Source organism: Sceloporus occidentalis, unplaced genomic scaffold (assembly GCF_023333645.1).
Source record: "Sceloporus occidentalis isolate IW3139 unplaced genomic scaffold, rSceOcc1.0.p SCAF_3, whole genome shotgun sequence".
NCBI classification, from domain to species: domain Eukaryota; kingdom Metazoa; phylum Chordata; class Lepidosauria; order Squamata; family Phrynosomatidae; genus Sceloporus; species Sceloporus occidentalis.
In genome coordinates, this window is record NW_028316983.1 from 122,818,643 (window position 1) to 122,840,146 (window position 21,504).

At 41.5% G+C, this 21,504-nt stretch overlaps 1 protein-coding gene across 4 annotated transcripts in view; it reads left to right on the plus strand.

Annotated features, from left to right (window-relative positions):
* The window catches only part of LOC149316694 (protein-associating with the carboxyl-terminal domain of ezrin-like), a 64,234-nt gene that overhangs the window by 20,698 nt on the left and 22,032 nt on the right, over nucleotides 1-21,504 (plus strand). Inside the window, exons 3-5 of one of the 4 annotated variants that reach the window (XM_089516056.1) lie at nucleotides 1,450-1,635; nucleotides 17,827-17,940; nucleotides 21,420-21,476. In XM_089516056.1, coding sequence (XP_089372182.1) covers nucleotides 1,450-1,635; nucleotides 17,827-17,940; nucleotides 21,420-21,476 — 357 coding nt within the window. Of the gene's footprint in view, nucleotides 1-1,449; nucleotides 1,636-13,295; nucleotides 13,534-16,774; nucleotides 17,009-17,826; nucleotides 17,941-21,419; nucleotides 21,477-21,504 lie in introns of those variants that run through there. The other 3 variants (XM_089516057.1, XM_089516059.1, XM_089516058.1) reach the window with 3 other exon arrangements.

The window sequence follows — 21,504 nt, forward strand, 5'->3', positions numbered from 1 at the left end:
ATTCTTCTGAATTCATTCATAGAGATAAATGCAGAAAGCCCGGGACAAACCTGTATAACAGTCTGTATGTGAGAATGCCCATGTGTTGCAAGATCCCTTTGCTATTCTATTTGTTTGTCAATAAACCATCTGTTTCCCCAATTCCTATAGATTACGATTGGAACCAAACTGAAAAAACAATCCAATTAATTCATAATGCTTGAACCATAAATCTTCTTTCAGACTTTGTTATTGTAAACAAGTCAAATATATCACTCCAAAATTGAGCAGTGTTTAAAAAATTCTGTTCTGCTAACAATATTTAGAAAGTGTACAGAGCAAGAAAAATAAACCATGTAAGAAATCAAGTCTTCAAGTTTGATTTTCATAAGTCAAAAATTCTAGTAGTCAGTGGTTTGAAATTCTTTTGTATAATTATTCTCAGTTGTGATTCATTTTTTAAAAAAAAAACCAATGTCCATATATTTTACTGATTCCTTTTCAATTACAGAAACTCTTTACATAAAATTCTTCTGGGAAATAAAAACATGATTGGGACGTGTAATGAGAATACCCCTTGATATAGTGCTATAAAATGTTGGCTGAGATGTAGCTACAACAACAGAGCTCCATTGTTCTACATACATCACCTAATGCTAGCTGCCAAAACCTACCTTGGAGGCCAGACAGCCCACAGATAGAGAGAGAGCGCCCACACTGGAGATAGTGAACTGTGATGTGATATGCAGCTCTATGCCTCACAGAAATGGGTCTCACACTTGCGCAGATCTAACCATATGCATTGCAGCTCCACTGGACACACCACAACTCAGTGCCCTTTACTCTAGCACCTCTGAAATTCTTCAGTGGAAGGGCTGCTTGGTCTCAAATGTAGTTTTTAGTCATTGCAATAGTCCATTACTAAAGTTAAATTCCAACCAATAATTACAGTGTTGTTGGTCCAGATTATAACATCATAAATACTAAGCAGGTGCTGGTCATAATTTAATGATAAATTCTTATTTGAATGTTCTTATTTGAAAAGAAAGAAGAAAAAGGAAATTGTTGAGAAAAATAGCCCATGCAAATTCAGAGGAAATTAAGTTGGTAAAATTATACTGTATCGGTATACCTGAAGGTTCTTACAATTTAGAAAAATTATACTGTTATGACCATGATAGCTGATGCATACAGAGTCATTGAGAAAGAGGATATTCACAACTGGAGTTGGAGATTCTGACAATTTCTATATCAGTTCCTGAATGATGTAAAGCTAAGAGTCTGAAGGGAATCCTGACTTCAGAGAGAAGAAACTAGATAGTTTAAAACTGAATAGTCTGATGAAGGATAACTCAAATTACATAGCAATATTATGAAAAATACCAAACAAGCCTATTTACTATTCACTTTTTGCTATTGTGTGTATGATATAGAAACAATGCTTAATGGTTTTATCTTGCATTTTGCAAGCACTTGAAAACATTACGCCATCCTTGCCTCCTGCGCTTCCTTTCTTGTTCTGTGGAAGCAGATGGAATCCACCTGGTTACTGAGCACGTGCAACCACTGGAGAAGGTCTTGGGGACTCTTTCTTCTTCTGAGATATGTGCTGGAATCTATGATATTCTGCAGGCCCTAGTGTTCCTCCATGACAGGGTGAGTAGTATTTTTTTACATCAAGGCTCATTATAAATGTTTAGGTTACCTGTAGAGAAGATTTTATTGCATGGAAATGGGCTTTGTCATTTTTGTTACCATACTACAGAGTGCTGGAGATGTAAACTAAAATGTCTGATGTTGGTTCTTGTTCTTTGTGGTTTCTGCGCCTCACACAAATAACCCAGAGAGAGAGAGAGAGAGCACTGGAGACAGTAAGGTGTGATGTGATTTGAAGCTCTGTGCCTCACACAAATGGGTCTCACACCTGCACAGCTGAGTAGCTGTTTGGCAGTAACCTCACCCTCTCTGGGGCGTTCTATAAATAGCACCAAGAACGTAATCTTCTCAGTTCCTTTTCTTTCGTCATTTGATTCACTTCAGTTTGCCTGACACTTCATTTTCTCTTATATGGCCTCCAAGGCCTTATTTAACTGTTGCGCTTCATGCAAAGGGAAGATTCCCCATTCAGACGCTCACAACAGTTGCCTGTTTTGTGCCGGCAAGGGCCGCTTAGTCAAATCTTGCCCTATTTGCCAAGATTTTACCAAAGAGGCTCTCAGAAACTAACCTTCCCATCTCTTGACCTACCTTTGAGAACAATCCTTAAAGGCAGCAGACCAAGCAGGCAAGAACTACCTGCTTCACGCAGCTTCAGTGTTGATCTTTAACCAGCACTCTGTTCTTTCAGCCTCTCAACACCCTTTTACCTCTTCCATGGCTGACTCAAGAAACACCAAAGGTTGGGGACCTCTGGTGGCACGAGTGGTCATACTCTCACAAAGTGGGTGAGGAGACAACCACAGCACCAGTGGTTTGGTACCCTTACCTGATTATTGAGGGAAGAGGTGAATACCCCCCTCCCTGGTAAAGGGGTCCAGAGGAGCTCGTTGGGGACCCAGGAGCAGATTGTCAGTGCCCCTAAAAGGATGTAGAAAGATCGGAGCGAGGAGATGGAGCCGCGGACTGCCAGGGGGTAATGGAGGACAAGTGGCAAGCAGCAGCAAGGGATCAGGGTGTGGACAGCGAGATACGGGTCGAATGAGCAGAGCAAAACCCTGGATCTGCACCCACAAGGGTTTAAGTTTAAGTACTGCCACCACCTTTTAAATTAACAAATACTGTTTGAGTTATATAACATTTAATTTGGAGAAAACGCCACAGGAAGAAGACAAAAGTTAAGCTTCCCATCTTGCCGGGAGAATATTACCTTGGTGATACAGAGCGATGGGAGTGGAAAGAACCGTCCTCCACTCAGGGCAAGCATTCCCTTAACCCAGGAAAATTGATTATACAAATAAAGGAAACAGAGAGAAGCTATTATCTGACTGGACTCATACATGGTGGACATGAGTCATGTGATTTTCATTTTGATCTTTAAAGGGACTAAATATAGGGATTATAACTTTGGTTGCCTATCAAATTAAGAATTTCTGAAAAAAACAAAAACAAAATAAACTGTAAAGAGAGACACTATATCAAATGAAAAAAAGAGGAAAAGAAACAGCCAATTAAAGAAACAAAAGGAAAATAGAAGGACAAATAGCGGTCTGGAATATAGGTTGGAGGATTTAGCAAAGACAAAAAGAAAAGAATGAATACAAGATAGAATACAGTTAAGGGGGGACCATATTTCTTCATAAAGTTAAAAGTCTTTGGTGTTGGGGCTGAAAAGAGAATTGTAAAAGGGGAGGGGAATTGGTTGGGATGGTGAACCTCTTCCTGTATGTTATACACATATTCTCTTTTCTGTTCTTTCCCTTCTCTTTCCTTCTATTGGGCGATCAAATAGGGGACAAGCAAAGGAAAGGATCTATAGGTGGAGTCAAAGGAGGAAAAAGGAATTGGGAATAAAGGGGGGGGGAGGAAGGGTAGGTAGGGGGAGAAAGAGGGGGGAAGCCTTTGGAAAACATTGGAATTTTTCTTCTTCTGTCCTCTTTTCTTTTGTTTGAATTTAAATGTATAAGTCAAACTTTCTCTCTTCTTCTGTGCCAACCTTCACCTCTACAGATTTGTGTTAGCTGTCTTTTTAGAGGCAACTCCTCTCATCAACATAATAGTTTCAGTTACTAAATAACTGACCTTGAAGAGCCACATAAGAGACAAGAAGAACAAGATAAGATAAAGACTACAGTAATTGTTGGCACCTGGTCCTTGCTGCAGTTGGGGGAAATAAATAATAATATGAAGATTTAGGATTCAAATAGGAAACCAAAATAACTGAAGGAAGCTAGAGGAATAGAGAAAAAACCCCAATAATAATAATGAATGAGAAAAGGTTCCATTGGTAGAATAAGGTGTGGGAAGAAGAGTAACTAAAAGGAGTATTAAGAAAATAAACAGAAGGAAAGGAAAGGAAATAAGAGGTAGTGAAAAATAAATAAACATATATAGAGAAAAAATAAAGGTACAGTGGTCCCCCGGGTTACGAAATTAATTCGTTCCGCTGCCCTTTTCGTAACCCGGAAGACTTTCGCAAGCCGAATTGCCATAGGCGCTAATGGGGAAAAGCCGCGATTTGGTGTGAAATCGCGCCGAAAAGCACCAAAAGTTTTTTCGTAACCCGAAAAAACTTTCGTAACGTGGAACAGTTTTTTTAAATTATTTTTTTTCGTAACCCGGGAATTTCGTAAGGCGGTGCTTTCGTATCCCGGGGTACCACTGTATTAAAAATAAGGATAAGAAGTATAAAATAGATTCACAAAAAAAGGAAGAGAGATAGGGGTAGTGGTGACTACTACTACTTCTTCTTCTTCTTCTTCTTCTTGGCTTTACTTCACAAACGAAGATTCAGGAAGGATTCATCCGTGCTTTCTACAAGCGTTGGATGTATCCTTCGAACCTGTGCAATGGATTTTTCTGGTGGAGCGCAGCGTGCACAGAACTAGCCTCTCCCTTTAAACCAGAGGTTCGACTGCTGAGGCTTTGACAAGCGTGGATGGTGGCAGCAAGGTCCTCGGGTCGTAGGTTTGATTAGAGTTTCCTTCTCCTAGATGGTTGACCTTACAGGGTTAGACAAGCACCATCTGCCCGGGTTTGGGATTAGAATTTTCCTTCTCCTAAGATGGTTGCCATAAGGCTAGAGAGCCCACCCTGCCCTTTGGCGCTCTTGGCCAGACCCTTCGGTTGTGACCTGTCTGGCATGGGAGGCCCTACCGGTGGCTATTATAGCACCACCAATAGCTCACAATTTCATTAGGGTACGCAAGCCTCTCCCCCACACAGTCAGAGCATAGCTGGAGGGGAATAGGAGGCCAGAAGATGACAGTTAAGGTGAGAGGAGCCTCTTCCTTCAGGCTAGCCCTAATGGAGCTGGGCCTGCCTGATCACTCCCTCTCAGGCCAGAAGATGACAGTGGTGATGTACATAGATAAAAAATACCAATCAAAAGAGATATTTAATAGAAGGCCACCTATTGGGAATATAAGTCCAATTACAAGATAATAGTGTTAATAGGAGTATATGCCCCATCAGAAAACCAAAATTCTTTAAAAATTTTACTGGATCAATTGGAGACTGGAATGGGATTATGAAACCATCACAAGATAGAACTATCCAGAGTAAGGGGGGAGGGAATCTCCGCCCCCCCCCCCACCAAAAAAAATTCAAGCTGTTGGAGAATTTTGCCCTAACAGATATTTGGAGACTAAAACACTCTAAAGATAAGGACAATTGGCAGAAAGATTTAAGACTGACCTAAAATTAGAGGGCTTTGAAGAAGAAAAATCAGAAATAGAGGATCTCTTACAACCAAATTGTAAAAAAAATAACAAAAATTTATAAAATCCTATTAAATTTGGATCAAGAACAGGAAGTGATTAAAATACATGATTAAATGGTCACAAAAATTTGGATACACAATCAAATTAGAAGACTGGGAGAAAACCTGGGTCAAATACATTAAATACACCAATTGTTCTATTCTAAAAGAAAAAAATTTACAAAATATATATGAGATGGTATTTAACTCTGGAAAGACTCGCTAAATTACAAAAGACACATGTTGGAAATGTGAGAATAGCAATGGTACGCTATTCCATATATGATGGTTATGTCCTATAATAAAAAAAATTCTGGAAAGAAATACACAGAAGTATAGAAGCATTAAATATTCATTTCCCCATGAAACCAGAATTCTATTTATTGAATATGCTGCAGGCATTAAGTAGCCAAACAGAAAAGAAACATTGGAAAATTGTAGTATATATGGTGACAGCAGCGAGGGTAATGATAGCAAAGAAATGGAAACAGAAAGAACCCCCCGCAAGTAAAGGACTCAAACTAATGGAGATGTATGAGATGGATATTCTAACCTAACTAATTAATGGTAATTCTATTAACATAAAGAGGATTGGAAAGTCATAAACAAACTATGGGACAGGATTTTGGGTGTGAATATATGATAGAGATAGTAAAAAGGAAACTCAAAAGAAAAATATTACCAGAAAGAAGAGTTAAAGTATTAAAATTTCAAAAAGAAGACAGTGCACTAAAAATATAAAGAAGGAAAATGGGTTACAAAAGATGGAAACGAAGGAGAAGAAGGCAATATAGTATTTAACTAAAACAGGGGAATCGAGAAAGGACAAATAGCTGAAAAATTACCAAAAAGTTTCATAATCCTCTGGTGGAAAGTTAGGGGGAAATAGGTTTGTAGGGAAAATAGAAATAGAAGGAATATAGATTTATAAAGATTAAGGAAATAGGAGGTTGAAAGGAAAGTTAGAAAGGAAGTAGTAAGGATGAAAAAATCTCAAAAGACTCAATAATAAAACATAACTTAGGAGGGACAAAGGATGGAAGGTTAAGTATGTGAAGAAGGTAAAAGTGAGAGGGTAAGAGGAAGTAGAAAAGATAGTGAAGGAATACAGGTAAGGAGGTGGATTTGTAAAGTGAAGAAGGTGTGTTGAAGGAAAGAAAGACAGGGTGAGATAGAGGAGGAGAGGAAAGATAACGAAGAGAGTATTCGGGAGGGAATAAAGTGGAAGGTTAAAGAAATAATACAAGATTAAGTAGAGAAGGCAAGGATAAATGGAAGGAAAAGGAATTAAATACAGATGAGAAAGGAATCAAAATCAAGGATAAGGAAATGGACATACATGCATAGAAAAATGAGGAAATGAAAAGATAATCAAACAAATAAAAAAGCCAACCCCTCTATGCTATCCTAAGGCTCGTCCTTGACAACACTACTAATCTCAAAATACTTCACATCAGCTATTACCTACATTAGTCAAGAATTTAGAGGGCTGGTTTCTCACAATTCATATGTCTCGGCTATTTATTTATATAAACTTACTAATCTTATTAACATTACAAGGGACAGTTCATCTTTGTGTATAAATTACTGTTCTAGGAGAATAAGAAATAACATTTATATAGATATAACTAAGGGGGAAACAATTATATGTGGTAAAGAGAAGATACTGGAAGAAATCAAAGCAGATACAAAGAAGGAAAACCTTCAACGAAGAAAAGAAAAAAGAAAGTACAGTAGTAATAAGCAAAATATAAAGAAGATAATGGACAATAGGAATGGATTCACAAGGAGAATAATTACAAACAAGGCGAAAAGACTGTTGAGCCTGTCTTTGAACCACCACTTGGTCCCTCAACCAACATCCACATCGATACTGAACCGATACACTCATGCTTGTCTAGCCCGGCCTCCCTGATTACCATTCTAAGACCAGCCAGCTTCAGAGGTTCCCCACATGGTGCACACTCAATCCAATCAACTCTCAACCGAGCAATAGGTTCAAGAATCTCAACTGTCCAACCATCAGCCTTCTCCATGACCTCCACCTCCGAGGTGTGGCTCGCTCCTCCAACTCAAGACACGGGCTGCTCCCAAGCCCTAACTCTGATTCTTACCGATTCTCAGTGAGCCTCTCAAATCCAATCCCTGACTGAGGATATCAGTCCTGCTCCCGGGTCCAGTGCACTTCCTTGGACTTAGCACATCGCCAATTTTCAGTTCTGAAAAAGCCAATCATCATCCTGGCAATCTCCAGATGTCTTGATCCTACTCTTGAGAGCACCATCACCGAGCTTGATTGCAATGTTCTCAGTTCCGATCTGTCTGTTCTCAGACCCAACATTGTGGATCCCATTCCTGCTCTGAACGCCACCAATATGACTGCTGATCCCATCTATGGGATCAGACACATCTGCTGCATTGTACTACTTTCAGTGGCATAACCAACCAAGGGGGCTATCTGCCAGACCTGGCATACCACCATGCCTACCATACTCACCTTGTGCATATTCCAGTCACTCCCACTGCCATTGCCACTCTTATATACCTCAGCCCAATTCCAGCTTGCCTCATCACAGTCAATTCCACACATGATCTCACAGCCCTCAACACCACACCACTCACCATGTGCATTCCTCTCGCTCTCACTCCTGTCACCAAGACTCAGGCAGTGACTCTGGCCATGCTGGCTCACCTGGCAGCTGGACAGATTGCAGCAGCCCATCATGAGACAGACTATTCTGTTAAATCTATGGCAACCTCCCTCGGCCTCTGTTGTCATTCCTGGCTCAGTTCAGCTGACCTCAAAGAGAACACTACAGTAGTGGAGGTAGTTAAACATGCATGGATGAAACCATCTTCCATGCCCTCTACTTCCAAACAGATAAAAGCAGTGTATAAGGAATAGTGAGTCTCCACCTCCTTTCTCCCCTTTCATCAGTCACCAAATTCTATTGTGGTCAATGCTACACAAGCAAAATCCACATGGAGACCTCTCACCACCCCTCCTAACAAGCAAAGTTGCTACTTAGATTTAGTTGGCCATCTATCAAGGCTGCATGGCCGGTTATCAACAATTCCTTTGGGAATAGATGGCTCCCTTTATTTCATACCTCCCGGATGATCATAAGAATGTGACTATCCTTTCCCACAGGAGGTACATCACCTGGCAGCCAGACAGATTACAGTAGGCCAACATGGGGCAGACTGTTCTGCTAAACCTCCCTCTGCCTCCATCATTATGCCTGATTCAGTTCAGCTGACCTCTCACAGAACACTAGACACCACATAGAGACAACTTTTAATGGGATGGCCTCTTCAAGTCTAAAACTGACAGCACCATAGACACCCTTTTCAAGGCCTGAGCTACTGCCAAAAAGATGGGGTTTGGTCAGTCAACATGCATATTGCGCCCGACCAAGCCCCTTTGATGGAAGCAACAATATTCCACCTACTCCAGGCAATCTCATTTCCAACAAACTGCCCATTCTGCTCTGTAGTGCCAAACTGCTCCCAGAGCTACTTTCCCATGAGATCGTCAAAGAAACCAAGCCCCCCCCATCCAAACAGCACCTCTGACTCCTCTGACCTTCCCTCATACCATTGTCCCTATGCTATCACTTCTCTGTTACCAACTCTCCAGCCATCCACCATCACTTTGACACCTGGTATTCTATTTCACAAGATTCCTAGTCCATTATGATCGTCAACATTGGCTACACCTTAGAGTTCTGACTCTCCACCACCAACGGGCATATTCAAAATACACCCCACCGTCTGCCATACTTGAACAAGAGATCACATTCCTCCTCCTAAAGAATGCCAAAACACTGGCTTCTTTCCTGCTATTTCACTATACCTCAAAGGGACAGTTCACTCAGACCCATCTGTCCACAAAAGTTCAGGATGCTTACCCTCTCCACCATCCTCCCGCTCATCAAGTGGGATGACTAGTTTGCATCCCTCAATCTTCAGGATGCCTATTTTCATATCCTAAACCATCCGCAGCAAAAGAAATTTCTTAATTTTTGTGTGATACACAGGATTTACCAATACAAAGTCCTCCCCTTTGAGCTTTCCACCAATCCACACATCTTAACCAAAGTTATGGCAGTTGTAATTTTTCACCTATGAACAAAAGGTATAAGGTTGCCTAGAGGACTAGTTTCTCACCACACCAACAGAGAGACAAGTGCAGATAGACATTGTGGCCACCCTACAACTCCACCATCTATCAAGACAAATTTCACCCAATGCCAGCACAGTCTGTCAAATTCAAAGGCTCCACCTAGGCCTTTCTCCTTGCGGACTGGGTCCAGAGTCCACCTCCTCATCAACCACATACTCCACTCAATGGCCTTCCCAGCTCCTAGGACTCATGGCTGAGACCACAGTGGTGGTTCAGTATGCAAAACTCTGCTTCCAGTCCCTCCAAGCCTGGTTCCTCAAACATGTTGACCACAGATGGGACCCGCCCACCAAAAGGCTCTAACTCCCGCATCACATCTCCCACTCCCTTTGATGGTGGCTCAATCTCAACATTTTACCAAGGGTAACTCCCTTTCATCCTTCGCATGCCACAATGGCCATAATCTCAGATGCCTCTCTCCATGACTAAGGAGCCCACTGCAACATCCTAGCTGTTCAAGTCAAGTAGTCCCCCTAGGAATACCATCTTGACATCAGCACCTTGGGGGTTATCACAGTCACAAAGGCTTTCCTCTCATTTGAAGGTCTTGTGGCCAATACCGTGGTCCAACTGTCCTGTTATAAAATGCCCACTGTTTATTATATCAGAAGCAAAGGACATAAAATCTCTCTCCATGAACAGGCTGTGGCACCCATGCATACAATTTTTTCCATTGCACTTCATGTGGCCAGCCAAGATAACACCCTAGCCAACTGTCTCAGCTGGATGATTTCAGAACTCCAGAAATGGTTTCTCCCTGATTGCCTTCTGACTGATACAGGATCGCTGGGGCCCTTCAATCATTGATGTGTTCTCTTCACTTCTCAACACCTATTCTGCACATGGAGCAGTTGTGGCTGCCACATTTGAGGAGACGCATTCCTCATCAACTGGTCCAGACCTCTCCATTACCTCCTTTCCCCTCAACCTCTCATAACAAGAGTTCTGATGAAGATTCAGGAAGATAGCACCAACTGTATCTTGGTTGCCCCGTGGTGGCCAAGGCAACTATGGTTCCCCATACTGCTCCAACTCTCCCACTCTTCTAAAATGCTCCCAACTCTTCCATCTTCACCTACGACCCTTCTGATGCAATCAAACAGCCTCGTTACACCTCACAGTATGGTGGCTCCTCCCCTCCAGGACGTTGGATATGAGACATCTTGCTCACCTCCAGGAAACCATCTATGCACTGTGCCTATGCAATGAAGTGGCAATGCTTCTGCACCGTCACCACAGACTCCAGTTTCCCAACAGCTCCTATGGATGAAAAAAACATCATGTCTTTCCTCCTCCACATGAACAATCATTTCATTTCTATTTTATTTCTCCAGGTCAACCAGGCAGCCATTGTGGCTCATCAGTCAGCTTCTCACACATCCACTTGCGCTACCTTCAAATGCTTCCTCAAGGACCTAGCTCACCTATACCCTCATGTCAGAGACCCTGACCCCACCTGGTCACTGTCTCTGGTCCTCTCTTGCCTAATATCCAAGCTATTTGAATCCATGGCTACCATCAAGCTCTGACTTCTGACTATAAAAACAGCCTTCCTCACCATAGCCACATTGGCCAAATGAGTGGGAGAATCTGCAACCTGCAGTGCGACCCTCTATATACAGCCTTTCATAGAGATAAGATAGTCCTACGCTTCAATCCCACCTTTCTCCTCAAAATGGTCACTCCCTTTCAGTCAGAATGCGGTCCTCCAAGCCTTATTTTGGAATCTTACCTCTACCTTTAGAAGGGCTTTAGACTATCTGAACGTCGGCAAAGTGCTCGCCTTCTATATCCATCACACAATGCCTTCCAGGCACTCCTCTCACCACTCCTGTGTTACAGTGGCCCTCATACTGGTCTTCCTATCTCTTCTCAATGGGTTTTGGAAGTCATCCATATATCTTATCATCTGACGAATAAGCCTCAATCTCTGCAGTTGCAGTCTCATCCTCTGCCTGGCTCAGAGGCATCACTCTTCCAGAGGTCTGCAAAGCCGCCACTTGATCCCAATTGACATCCTTTATCCAGCATTACCATCATGACTGCAGGACCAGGGAGGGCGCCCAGTTTGGAAGGGCAATGTTGTCATCTCTATTCAGCAGACCTACTCCACCTCCTTGGTAAGCTAGCTAATTACCCATTTGTGAGAGGAATAGAGATCACAAAGGACGACAGGTTACTTACCTATAACTGTAGTTCTTTGAGTGGTCATCTGTGTCCCCACCCAGAACCCCACCCTCCTCCCTTCTTTTCTTGTAGGTCCACCAACTTATGACAAAACATTGGATAGCTCGCTTACCAAGGAGGTGGAGTATGTCTGCCAGATACAGAGGGGAGTACCTTCTTGGTGCTATTTATAGAATGCCAAAAAGCTACTCAGTCTTACAATGTTTCCATGGTTGGACCTGTGCAGGAGTGAGGCTCATTTGTGTAAGGGCACAGATGACTACTCGAAGTACAGTGTGCCTACACCGTATATGGGTGCACTGTATGCAGCTTCAAGCTTACGCTGGAGGCACAAGTCAATAAAACATATTGATACACTCGGCAGCACAAGGACGTGCCACGCAGTGCCCCATTGTTTTCAATGGGGCACAAGCTTACACGAAATTCCCCTTATGCAGAGGGATCTGGAACAGATTGTACTACATTGTACTACAGTTACATGTAAATAACCTTTCCTTACTGAATCTGACATTAAGATTAGCAGTTCCATAGGTCAGATGAAAGTGGATGACATAGAGTGCAGACCAATTGATAACAATACTACTGGACTAATTTCAAATAAAAAGCAAGCTGACATGTTTACGTTTTGCTCTTGCTATTTTTGAGGTGGTAGAATTAGTGTGTCAGGGACGTTCTGTCTGTTCCAAACGTGGAATAAATTATTTTCATGGACTTTGCTTCTCATACAGTTCACAAAGAAGCTGACATACGTGGAAAGCTCCAGAGCTAAGTAGCTTTAGTGGGAACTCCACCCCTGCAGTGCATGCCTCATACTTTATGCTAGAGTAACCCTCTCTTTAGTTACTTTTTATTCAGCATTCAGTTCACATCTTGGATAGTTCATTGCAGAGTATCTACATTTTACTTGAGTTTGTTTAGGGTATTTCTCACTCAGACAAAATCTCCCTATCTGATGGCCATTCTCAGTGCTTTTTTCCTTGGGAGTGGGCTCGTGCCCAAGCTGCAACTGTTTTATGACCCATTTAAAATGGCTTTGCCATTTTAGGCTTTACCTTTGGGAACAGTCTCTGAAGATTGCTTATACAGCAGCTAAAAATTGATCTCTTTATTCGGTGTCTACTTCAAAGACCCCTCCATTTTCCAAAACTATATGGAAGCATCACCCTAGAATGAAGTGTGTATATGCTCAGTCCTAATCACAGTTCTACCCTCCATCCATCAAACCAAGTGCATTGAGACCATTTTCCACATCCAGGGCACCATCTGAACAGGAGCAGGGAGAGGAACAGCTGCAAACTATTCTTATCCTGGGCAGATCTTTGTGATTGATAGTGAAGTCTGACAAGCTCCCTAAGAGGATTGCCCCAGCCTTGGAAACATCAACAAGGAAGAAGGAGAAAAATAGAAGGACAAGAGCTGTTGTACTCCATCAGATCTGCCAGCTCCATCAGCTCCTCCTCCCTCCTCCCTCAGTTGGCTTCCACTTCATTACCTGAATCAGTGTTCCAGCTTTCCATATCCTTGTGGATCAATCCAACAATGTGCATCTTGAAACTGGATGGGTCAGCTCATTCCAAGGAGTAACCAGTACAAAGAATGCCTTTACATGTACCTATTGGTACCAACTAACCCTTAGAAGAGCATGCGTTGCAACTACCTGTCCCTGGGACTGGACTGGGTCTAAAAAGTACTTCAGTTGTATCTGTGGATCATAATCACTTACCTCGTCAACCTTCTTACCTTGCATCTTTCTGTTTTTATATAGGTAATTATTACAACCCACCCCAGAATCTGGGAAGTGATTGTTTTTCCATATTGTACTGCTTTTAAGCACAAAATACTTTAACAGCTTAATTTTATTTTAATGCTCACTCTTGTATGTTTTTAGTAATATTCTTTGAGTCCCAATTTTTGGGGGAAAGCAGGATGATGATGATGGTGATGATGATATTATTATTATTATTATTATTATTATTATTATTATTATTATTATTATTATTATTATTATTGGACAACCGGCTGATTGCTGCCTTGTTCTGTGGAGTCCAGCACTCACAGGAACTTGAACTGAACACTTGATCCTCTAGCTGACCTCAGCATTAGGGTGAATCTCAAGATGTGCTATCTCACACAGCTGACACAAGTCCATCTGACTTCCAAATAATGTGTGACAAATGAATGCCAGCTTAAGTGCATTTGCTGGGGATCTTTGCTTCCACCACAGCAGTGATGCTGTGCCCCCAACTCAGGCCTTGGCCCCTACAACATTGATTCCTGAAACACTTTGATCCCAGGCAGGTTTTTCTACATAGGGTCCTTTATGTCATAGGTCCTGTAGTCTGAACCCTCCTCCGTTGGTGGCTCTGTGTTAACTGCCATGGCTTCCTTGAATTAGTCTTTCCATCTTTAATCCGGTGGTCTTTTTTCCTACTGCCTTCTACCTTATCAAGCATTGGGCCCGAAAAGGGCTTTTTTGGGTATGTCTGCAGCAAAAAGAAGAAGAAGAAAATGGTAGGACCATTGTGTGGAGAAGATGGCAAAATGCTAACAGGGGACAGAGAAAAGGCAGAATTACTCAACACCTTTTTTGCTTCAGTTTTCTCAGAAATGGAAAGGGGTGTTCAACCTGAGGATAATGGAGCAGAGGACAGAATAGAGGAATTTCAGCACAAAATAAGTCAGGAGATAGTACAGGAATACCTTGTTAATCTAAATGAATATGAGTCTCCAGGACCAGATGAACTACATCCAAGGGTATTAAAAGAACTGGCAAATGTAATATCGGAGCCATTAGCAATAATCTTTGAGAATTCCTGAAGAACAGGAGAAGTCCTAGCAGACTGGAGGAGGGCAGACATTGTCCCCATCTTCAAAAAGGGAAAAAAGAGGATCCCAACAATTATCGTCCAATTAGTCTGACATCAATACCAGGAAAGATTCTAGAGCAGATCATTAAACAGAGAGTCTGCGAACATCTAGAAGGCAATTCCATAATCACAAAAAGTCAACATGGGTTTCAGAGAAACAAGTCATGCCAGACAAATCTTATCTCTTTCTTTGATAAAATTATCAGCTTGATAGATGAAGGGAATGCCATAGATATAGTATATCTTGATTCCAGTAAGGCCTTTGACAAGGTTCCCCATGACATTCTTGCAAACAAGCTGGTACAATGTGGACTAGACAAAGTAATTGTTACATGGATTAGTAATTGGTTGACTGGCCAAACCCAAAGGGTGCTCAACAATGGCTCCTTTTCATCGTGGAGAAAAGTGACCAGTGGGGTGGTGCCACTGCTATTCAACATCTTTATCAATGAATTAGATGACAGAATTGGGAGCATACTGATCAAATTTGCAGATGACACCAAATTAGGAGGAGTAGCTAATACCCCAGAGAACAGGATCAAAATTCAAAATGACCTGAATAGACTGGAGCAAAGCTAACAAAATGAAATTCAATATGGAGAAATGTACGGTATTGGGCAGAAAAACAAAATGCATAAATATAGAATGGGGAACACCTGGCTGAACGAGACCATATGTGAAAGGGATGAACATGAGTCAACAGTGCAATGCGGCAGCTAAAAAGGCCAATGCGATTTTAGGCTGCATCGATAGAAGTATAGTGCCTAGATAGGAGCCCTGGTGGCGCAGTGGTTAAATGCCTGTACTGCAGCCACTCACTAAAAACCATAAAGTTGCGAGTTCAAGGGCTCAAGCTCGACTCAGGCTTGCATCCTTCCGAGGTCGCTAAAATGAGTACCCAGATTGTTGGGGCAAATTAGCTTACAGTTGTAAACCACTTAGACACTGCTTAGGCGGTATGAAGCGGTATATAAATGAAGTTTGTTTGTTTGTTTAGATCTAGGGAAATAATAGTGCCACTCTATTCTGCTTTGGTCAGGCCCCACCTGGAATACTGTGTCCAATTGTGGGCACCACAAAAGGACATTGAGAAACTGGAGCATGCCCAAAGGAGGGCAACTAAAATGGTGAAGGGTCTGGAAACCATGCCCCATGAGAAACATCTTAGAAAGCTGGGGATGTTTAGTCTGGAGAAGAGACAGTTAAGAGGTGATATGATAGCCCTGTTTAAATACTTGAAGGGATGTCATATTGAGGACGGAGCAAGCTTGTTTTCTGCTGCTCCAGAGAACAGGACCCGGAACAATGGATGCAAGCTACAGGAAAAGAGATTCCACCTCATCATTAGGAGGAACTTCCTGACAGTAAGTTCTATTCGACAATGGAACACACTCCCTTGGAGAGTAGTGGAGTCTCTTTCCCTGGAGGTCTTTAAACAGAGGCTTGATAGCCATCTGTCAGAGATGCTTGGATTGAGATGTCCTGCATGGCAGGGGGTTAGACTGGATGGCCCTTGTGGTCTCTTCCAACTCTACGATTCTATGATTCTGTGATTTTTCAGAATGAAAAATAGTAGTGCTCTGGATGGACCTCTCCTTCTTTCTAAGGTAGTTTCTCCATTGCTCCTGAATCAGGAAATTGTATTATCAGCTTTATATCAAAATCCTATTTCACAACTGCCAACAGACTCTATATTATGTAGACATGAGAAGAGTACTATGCTCATAAGACTACCCAAATAAGGAAATTTCCCAGATTCTTCCTCTGCGATGGGGATAGGATGGCAGTTTTCCTTTAGAGACTTTCAGAACAGGTGTTGGAAGTTGTCAACCTAGCCTTCCAACAGGTAAAAAAGCCACAGCCGCTACATCTGTGTGAGAGATAGCTAGCGTCGTCTTACTGGATGAGAGGTGTCTCCCTGCCTGATATATACAAAGCAGCTACATATTCACAGCCCTCTACCTTAATCTAGCATTATAGACTACATTGTAGAGCTATTGTAGTGTTGTGTCTTTGACAGGGAAGTACTGTCCTCTATTCTCAATTGACTTGCGCCAGTGCCAGTGGTAAATTTGTCAGTTACCCAATTGTGTGAGGCACAGAGACCATGAAGAAAAACAGGTTGCTTTACTGTAACTTGTCCTTCATGTGGTCATCTGTGCTCTCCCACAATACACCCTCCTCCCCTGTTGTTTTGCAGACCCAGTGTAACAGTGAACAGACTACAGAACTGAAGAGGGGTAGCTTTGGTGTTCCAAAGGTTCCCACCAAATCTGCTTAGCTATGGAATTTTCCATGTATGTCAGGCTCAGCACAGGCACAAACACAGTTGTATATGGGCACAGATGACCCGTCAAAGAACCACAGTTATAGGTAAGCTGCCTGTTCTTGTCTATTAAAAAACTCTTTTTTGAGCACACACATTTGTAGTATACATACATGCACATATACATGCATGCATACATTTGAATAAGTCCATTATATATGCATGCATTATCTGAATTTGATGTTTGAGTTTTTATAGACTGTTTACTGGTCCTCACAGTGGACAGAGACAACTATAAAGCATAGACAACTATAAAGAATAAGCAGCCACATTGAGGAGAACTAGCAGCACACAGGATAGTGAAATTCATATATTCCTGGGCATACGGACTATGTTTTCTAAAATAAAATACTCTTCTTGAGGTTTTGGTAAAGATAGATTTCTGGTAATATTAAGTATCTAGCTCACATAAATTACATAACTTTAGGTGGAGGCAGGATAAAGAAGAGTTCCTGCTGAAATATATAACAAGTTATTTGTCTTCTGAAGAATTCTGAATTTTGGTATTCACAGTATGCTTTTATTATTTATAAAAATCAGTGCAGTGTTTGCTTAGCAGTTTGTTTGTTTGTGTGTTTGTTGAGAGTTTATTATCTCGATTTCAGGAAGAGACCCTGAGGCAGAATAAATTGTTCTTTTTGCCCAGGTACGGTATGTCTGATATAAAGTGAATTGTGATAGTTAAACTTGGCCTGGCATAATGTTCCTACAAGAGGTCTCTGGTGACATATGAAACTCTTCTGAGGTTTTGGTAACTTTCCTTTGGAGTCTCTTGGCATCTAATCAGTCCTAACAAGAGTTTTATGCCTGCAACTATTCTCAGTCTTACAGCATATTCCCCCTTTCTTTTACAAATATATTTCAGGGACACCTAACACACAACAATATCTGCCTCTCTTCCATATTTGTTAGTGAAAATGGGCATTGGAAACTAGGAGGCATGGAAACAGTCTGCAATCAAAATGAAGCTACAACAGAGGTAAACAGACAGTTCCGAAGAGAGCATCACCTGTGCTCTTTCCCAATACATTCTACATTGAAAAGTGTGCCAGCTCAATACGCAACCTTAACACCTTATTCCAAAATCAGATTACAGGTTCCCTGAATAGAGGTATGGGACATATAGTTAGCTATAAACAGAATAGCAACTGTTTTTTTCTGGCTGTAGTGACGATCTTTTTTTTTTTGCTGCAATAAAGTGTTTGCTTCCTACCTACTTGTCACACCCTTAGTTTAGTTCTTTTTGTGCCCGTATCTAACTCTATAGAAGTAATGACTTTGACAAGAGTTGAAAAATATATAATCTGCTGATCATATTTACGAGACCAGGCAAATCAGGAATTATTACTGTATTGTTGACTCGCATAAACAGGTTTGGCTTGCAAAACAAGACCTAATGGGAATTGCAGACTTAATGGCAAGAAATGCACCCTTAGCAATTACAGATACCATGGTATGCAGATGAAAAAACTGCTTATGAGGAAATAAAGTTATGGCAACAAAATGTGTGTTTATGTATGTGTATTAGTGTACTAGAAAGAAACTGGGATCTTCCCCTAATATCTGGTCAGTATCTCCACTACACATCAATAGCATTTCATGTTCCTCTCAGACAACACAATTCCATAGTGTCCTAAGGAGTGATTTTCTTCTGTGCTAAGGGATATTAAAGCAATATTATCTCTTAAAGTTCCTAGGACGCAACAGTGGGAGGCAAATAAACTTGATGTAGCAAATTCCTCACTTATCTTGAAAACAATTTCATTGTCCAAAAGGTGGAAGAGACAACAAGGGGTCAGCTATTTTAGATCTGATCCTAACCAGTCAGGATGACCTGGTTAATGGGGTGCAAGTGGTGGGATCCTTAGGTGGGAGTGATCATGTTCTCCTAGAGTTTGTTATACAATGGAAAGGAGAAGCCAGGCATAGCCAGACACACATTCTAGATGTTAGGAAAGCTGATTTTAGTAAACTTAGAGAAATACTGGGGGTGATCCCATGGTCAGGAATATTAAAAAGGGAGTTCAAGAAGGATGGGAGTGTCTCAAAAGGGAGATACTGAAGGCAAAATTTAAAACAGTTCCAGTGAGGAAGAAAAATGGAAGGTGTCTCAAGAAACCAGGATGGATGACTAATGGACTGTCAATTGAGCTAAATTTTAAACAGAAGATGTATAAAAATTGGGGAAAGGGGGAAATCACCAAAGAGGAATTCAAACAAATACCTAGCGCATGTAGGTATAAAGTGAAAAAAGCTAAAGCACAGAATGAACTGCTTGCTAGAGAGGTTAACAATAAAAAGGGCTTTTGGGGTATGTCTGCAGCAAAAGGAAGAAGGAAATGGTAGGGCCACTGTGCAGAGAAGATGACAAAATGCTAACGGGACAGAGAAAAGGCAGAATTACTCAACACTTTCTTTGCTTCAGTCTTCTCAGAAAAGGAAAAGGGTGGTCAACCTGAGGAAAATGGAGAAGAGGACATAATAGGGGAAATTCAGCACAGAATAAGTAAATTGATAGTACAGGATAATCTAAATGAATATAAATCTCCAGGACCAGATGAATTACATCCAAGGGTATTAAAAGAACTGGCAAATGTAATATCAGAGCTATTGGCAATAATCTTTGAGAACTTCTGGAGAACAGAAGAAGTCCTAGCAGACTGGGGGAGGGCAAACGTCCTTATCTTCAAAAAAGGGGGAAAAGAGGATCCCGACAATTATTGTCCAGTTAGTCTGACATCAATACCAGGAAAGATTCTGGAGCAGAACATTAAACAGAGAGTCTGTGAACATATAGAGAGCAATTTCATAATCACAAAAAGGCAACACGAGTTTCAGAGAAACAAGTCATGCCAGACTAATCTAATCTATTTTTTTGCCTGGGACGGAGTGAAAAGATAGGCCCAATGCCATCAGGGCTATGCTTAAGAAGAAGAGCCTCCATGTCATTTGACTCCATCCATCCTGGGAGGGAGTGAAAAGACATGGCCAACGCCATCAGGGCCTATCCTTAAGAAGCAGAGCCATCCCTCCAGTCCATCTGTCTTGGTCCAGGCCTCAGAGGGAGAGAGGAACTGCTGGACCTGATCCCTTTCCCCACCACCATTCCCTTCTCCTTTTGTTTTGTGTCTTTTTAGATTGTAAGCCTGAGGGCAGAGAGCTGTCTAAGTAAAAATAATAATTGTAAGCTGCTCTGGTAGCCTTTAGGGCTGAAGAGTGGGGTATAAATACCATAATAAAATAATTTAAAAAATATTGTCCAGTTAGTCTGACATAATATCAGGAAATACTATAACAATTCCATAATCACAAAAAGTCATGCCAGACAAATCTGATTTATTTATTTTTTTGATAAAATTATCAGCTTGCTAGATGAAGGGAATGCTGTGGATATACTATATCTTGATTTCAGGAAGGAATAGAAGGCATGCTTATCAAATTTGTGGATGACACCAAATTAAGAGAATCAAAATTCAGAATAACCTGAATAGGCTATAAAGCTGAGCCAAAGCTAACAAAATGAAATTCAACATGAAGAAATGTAAGGTACTGCACTCAGGGTGGAAAAATGAAGTGCATAGATATAGGATGGGGCACACTTGGCTTAACGAGACTACGTGTGAAAGGAATCCAAGTAGATTACAAGTTGAACATGAGTCAACAGTGCAGTGCGGCAGCTAAAAAGGCCAATGCAATTTTAGGCTGCATCAATAGAAGTATAGTGTCTTGATAAAGGGAAGTAATAATGCCATTCTATTTTGCTTTGGTCAGGCCCCACCTGGAATACTGTGTCCAGTTCTGGGCACCACAATTCAAAAAGGACTTTGCGAAACTGGAGTGTGTCCAGAGGAGGGTGACTAAAATGATGAAGGGTCTGGAAAACATGCCTTATGAGGAATGACTTAGGGAGCTGGGGATGTTTATCCTGGAGAAGAGACAGTTAAGAGATGATATGAAAGCCCTGTTTAAATATTTAAAGGGATGTTATATTGAAGACGGAGCAAGCTTGTTTTCTGCTGCTCCAGAGAACAGGACCTGGAACAATGGATGCAAGCTACAGGAACAGAGATTCCACCTCAACATTAGGAGGAACTTCCTGACAGTAAGGGCTGTTTGACAGTGGAACACACTCCATCGGAGAGTGGTGGGGTCTCCTTCCTTGGAGGTTTTAAACAGAGGCTAGATGGCCATCTGTTGGGATTGAGAGTTTCTGCATGGCAGGGCATTGGACTGGATGGCCCTTGTGGTCTCTTCCAATTGTGTGATTCTATGATTCTGTGATGCTTGAAAAGTACTGCTATAGGCTGTGCAACAGATTCTATAAATAGCTATACTTTTTTGAAAGGAGAGATGGACAAGAGAGGAATCTTTGGTGTTCAGAAGTGCAGCTGCTTTTCACAACGTGATGATCATAGGTTTACAAGACTTACAAGAGCTAAAACATGTCTTTTTTTGTAGTTTCTGAATAGTATCAAGTCAATACGAGAGAAGACGGGTATTCCACCTGAAGAACTGGTAGGTTTTATTCATTATGTATGTTGGA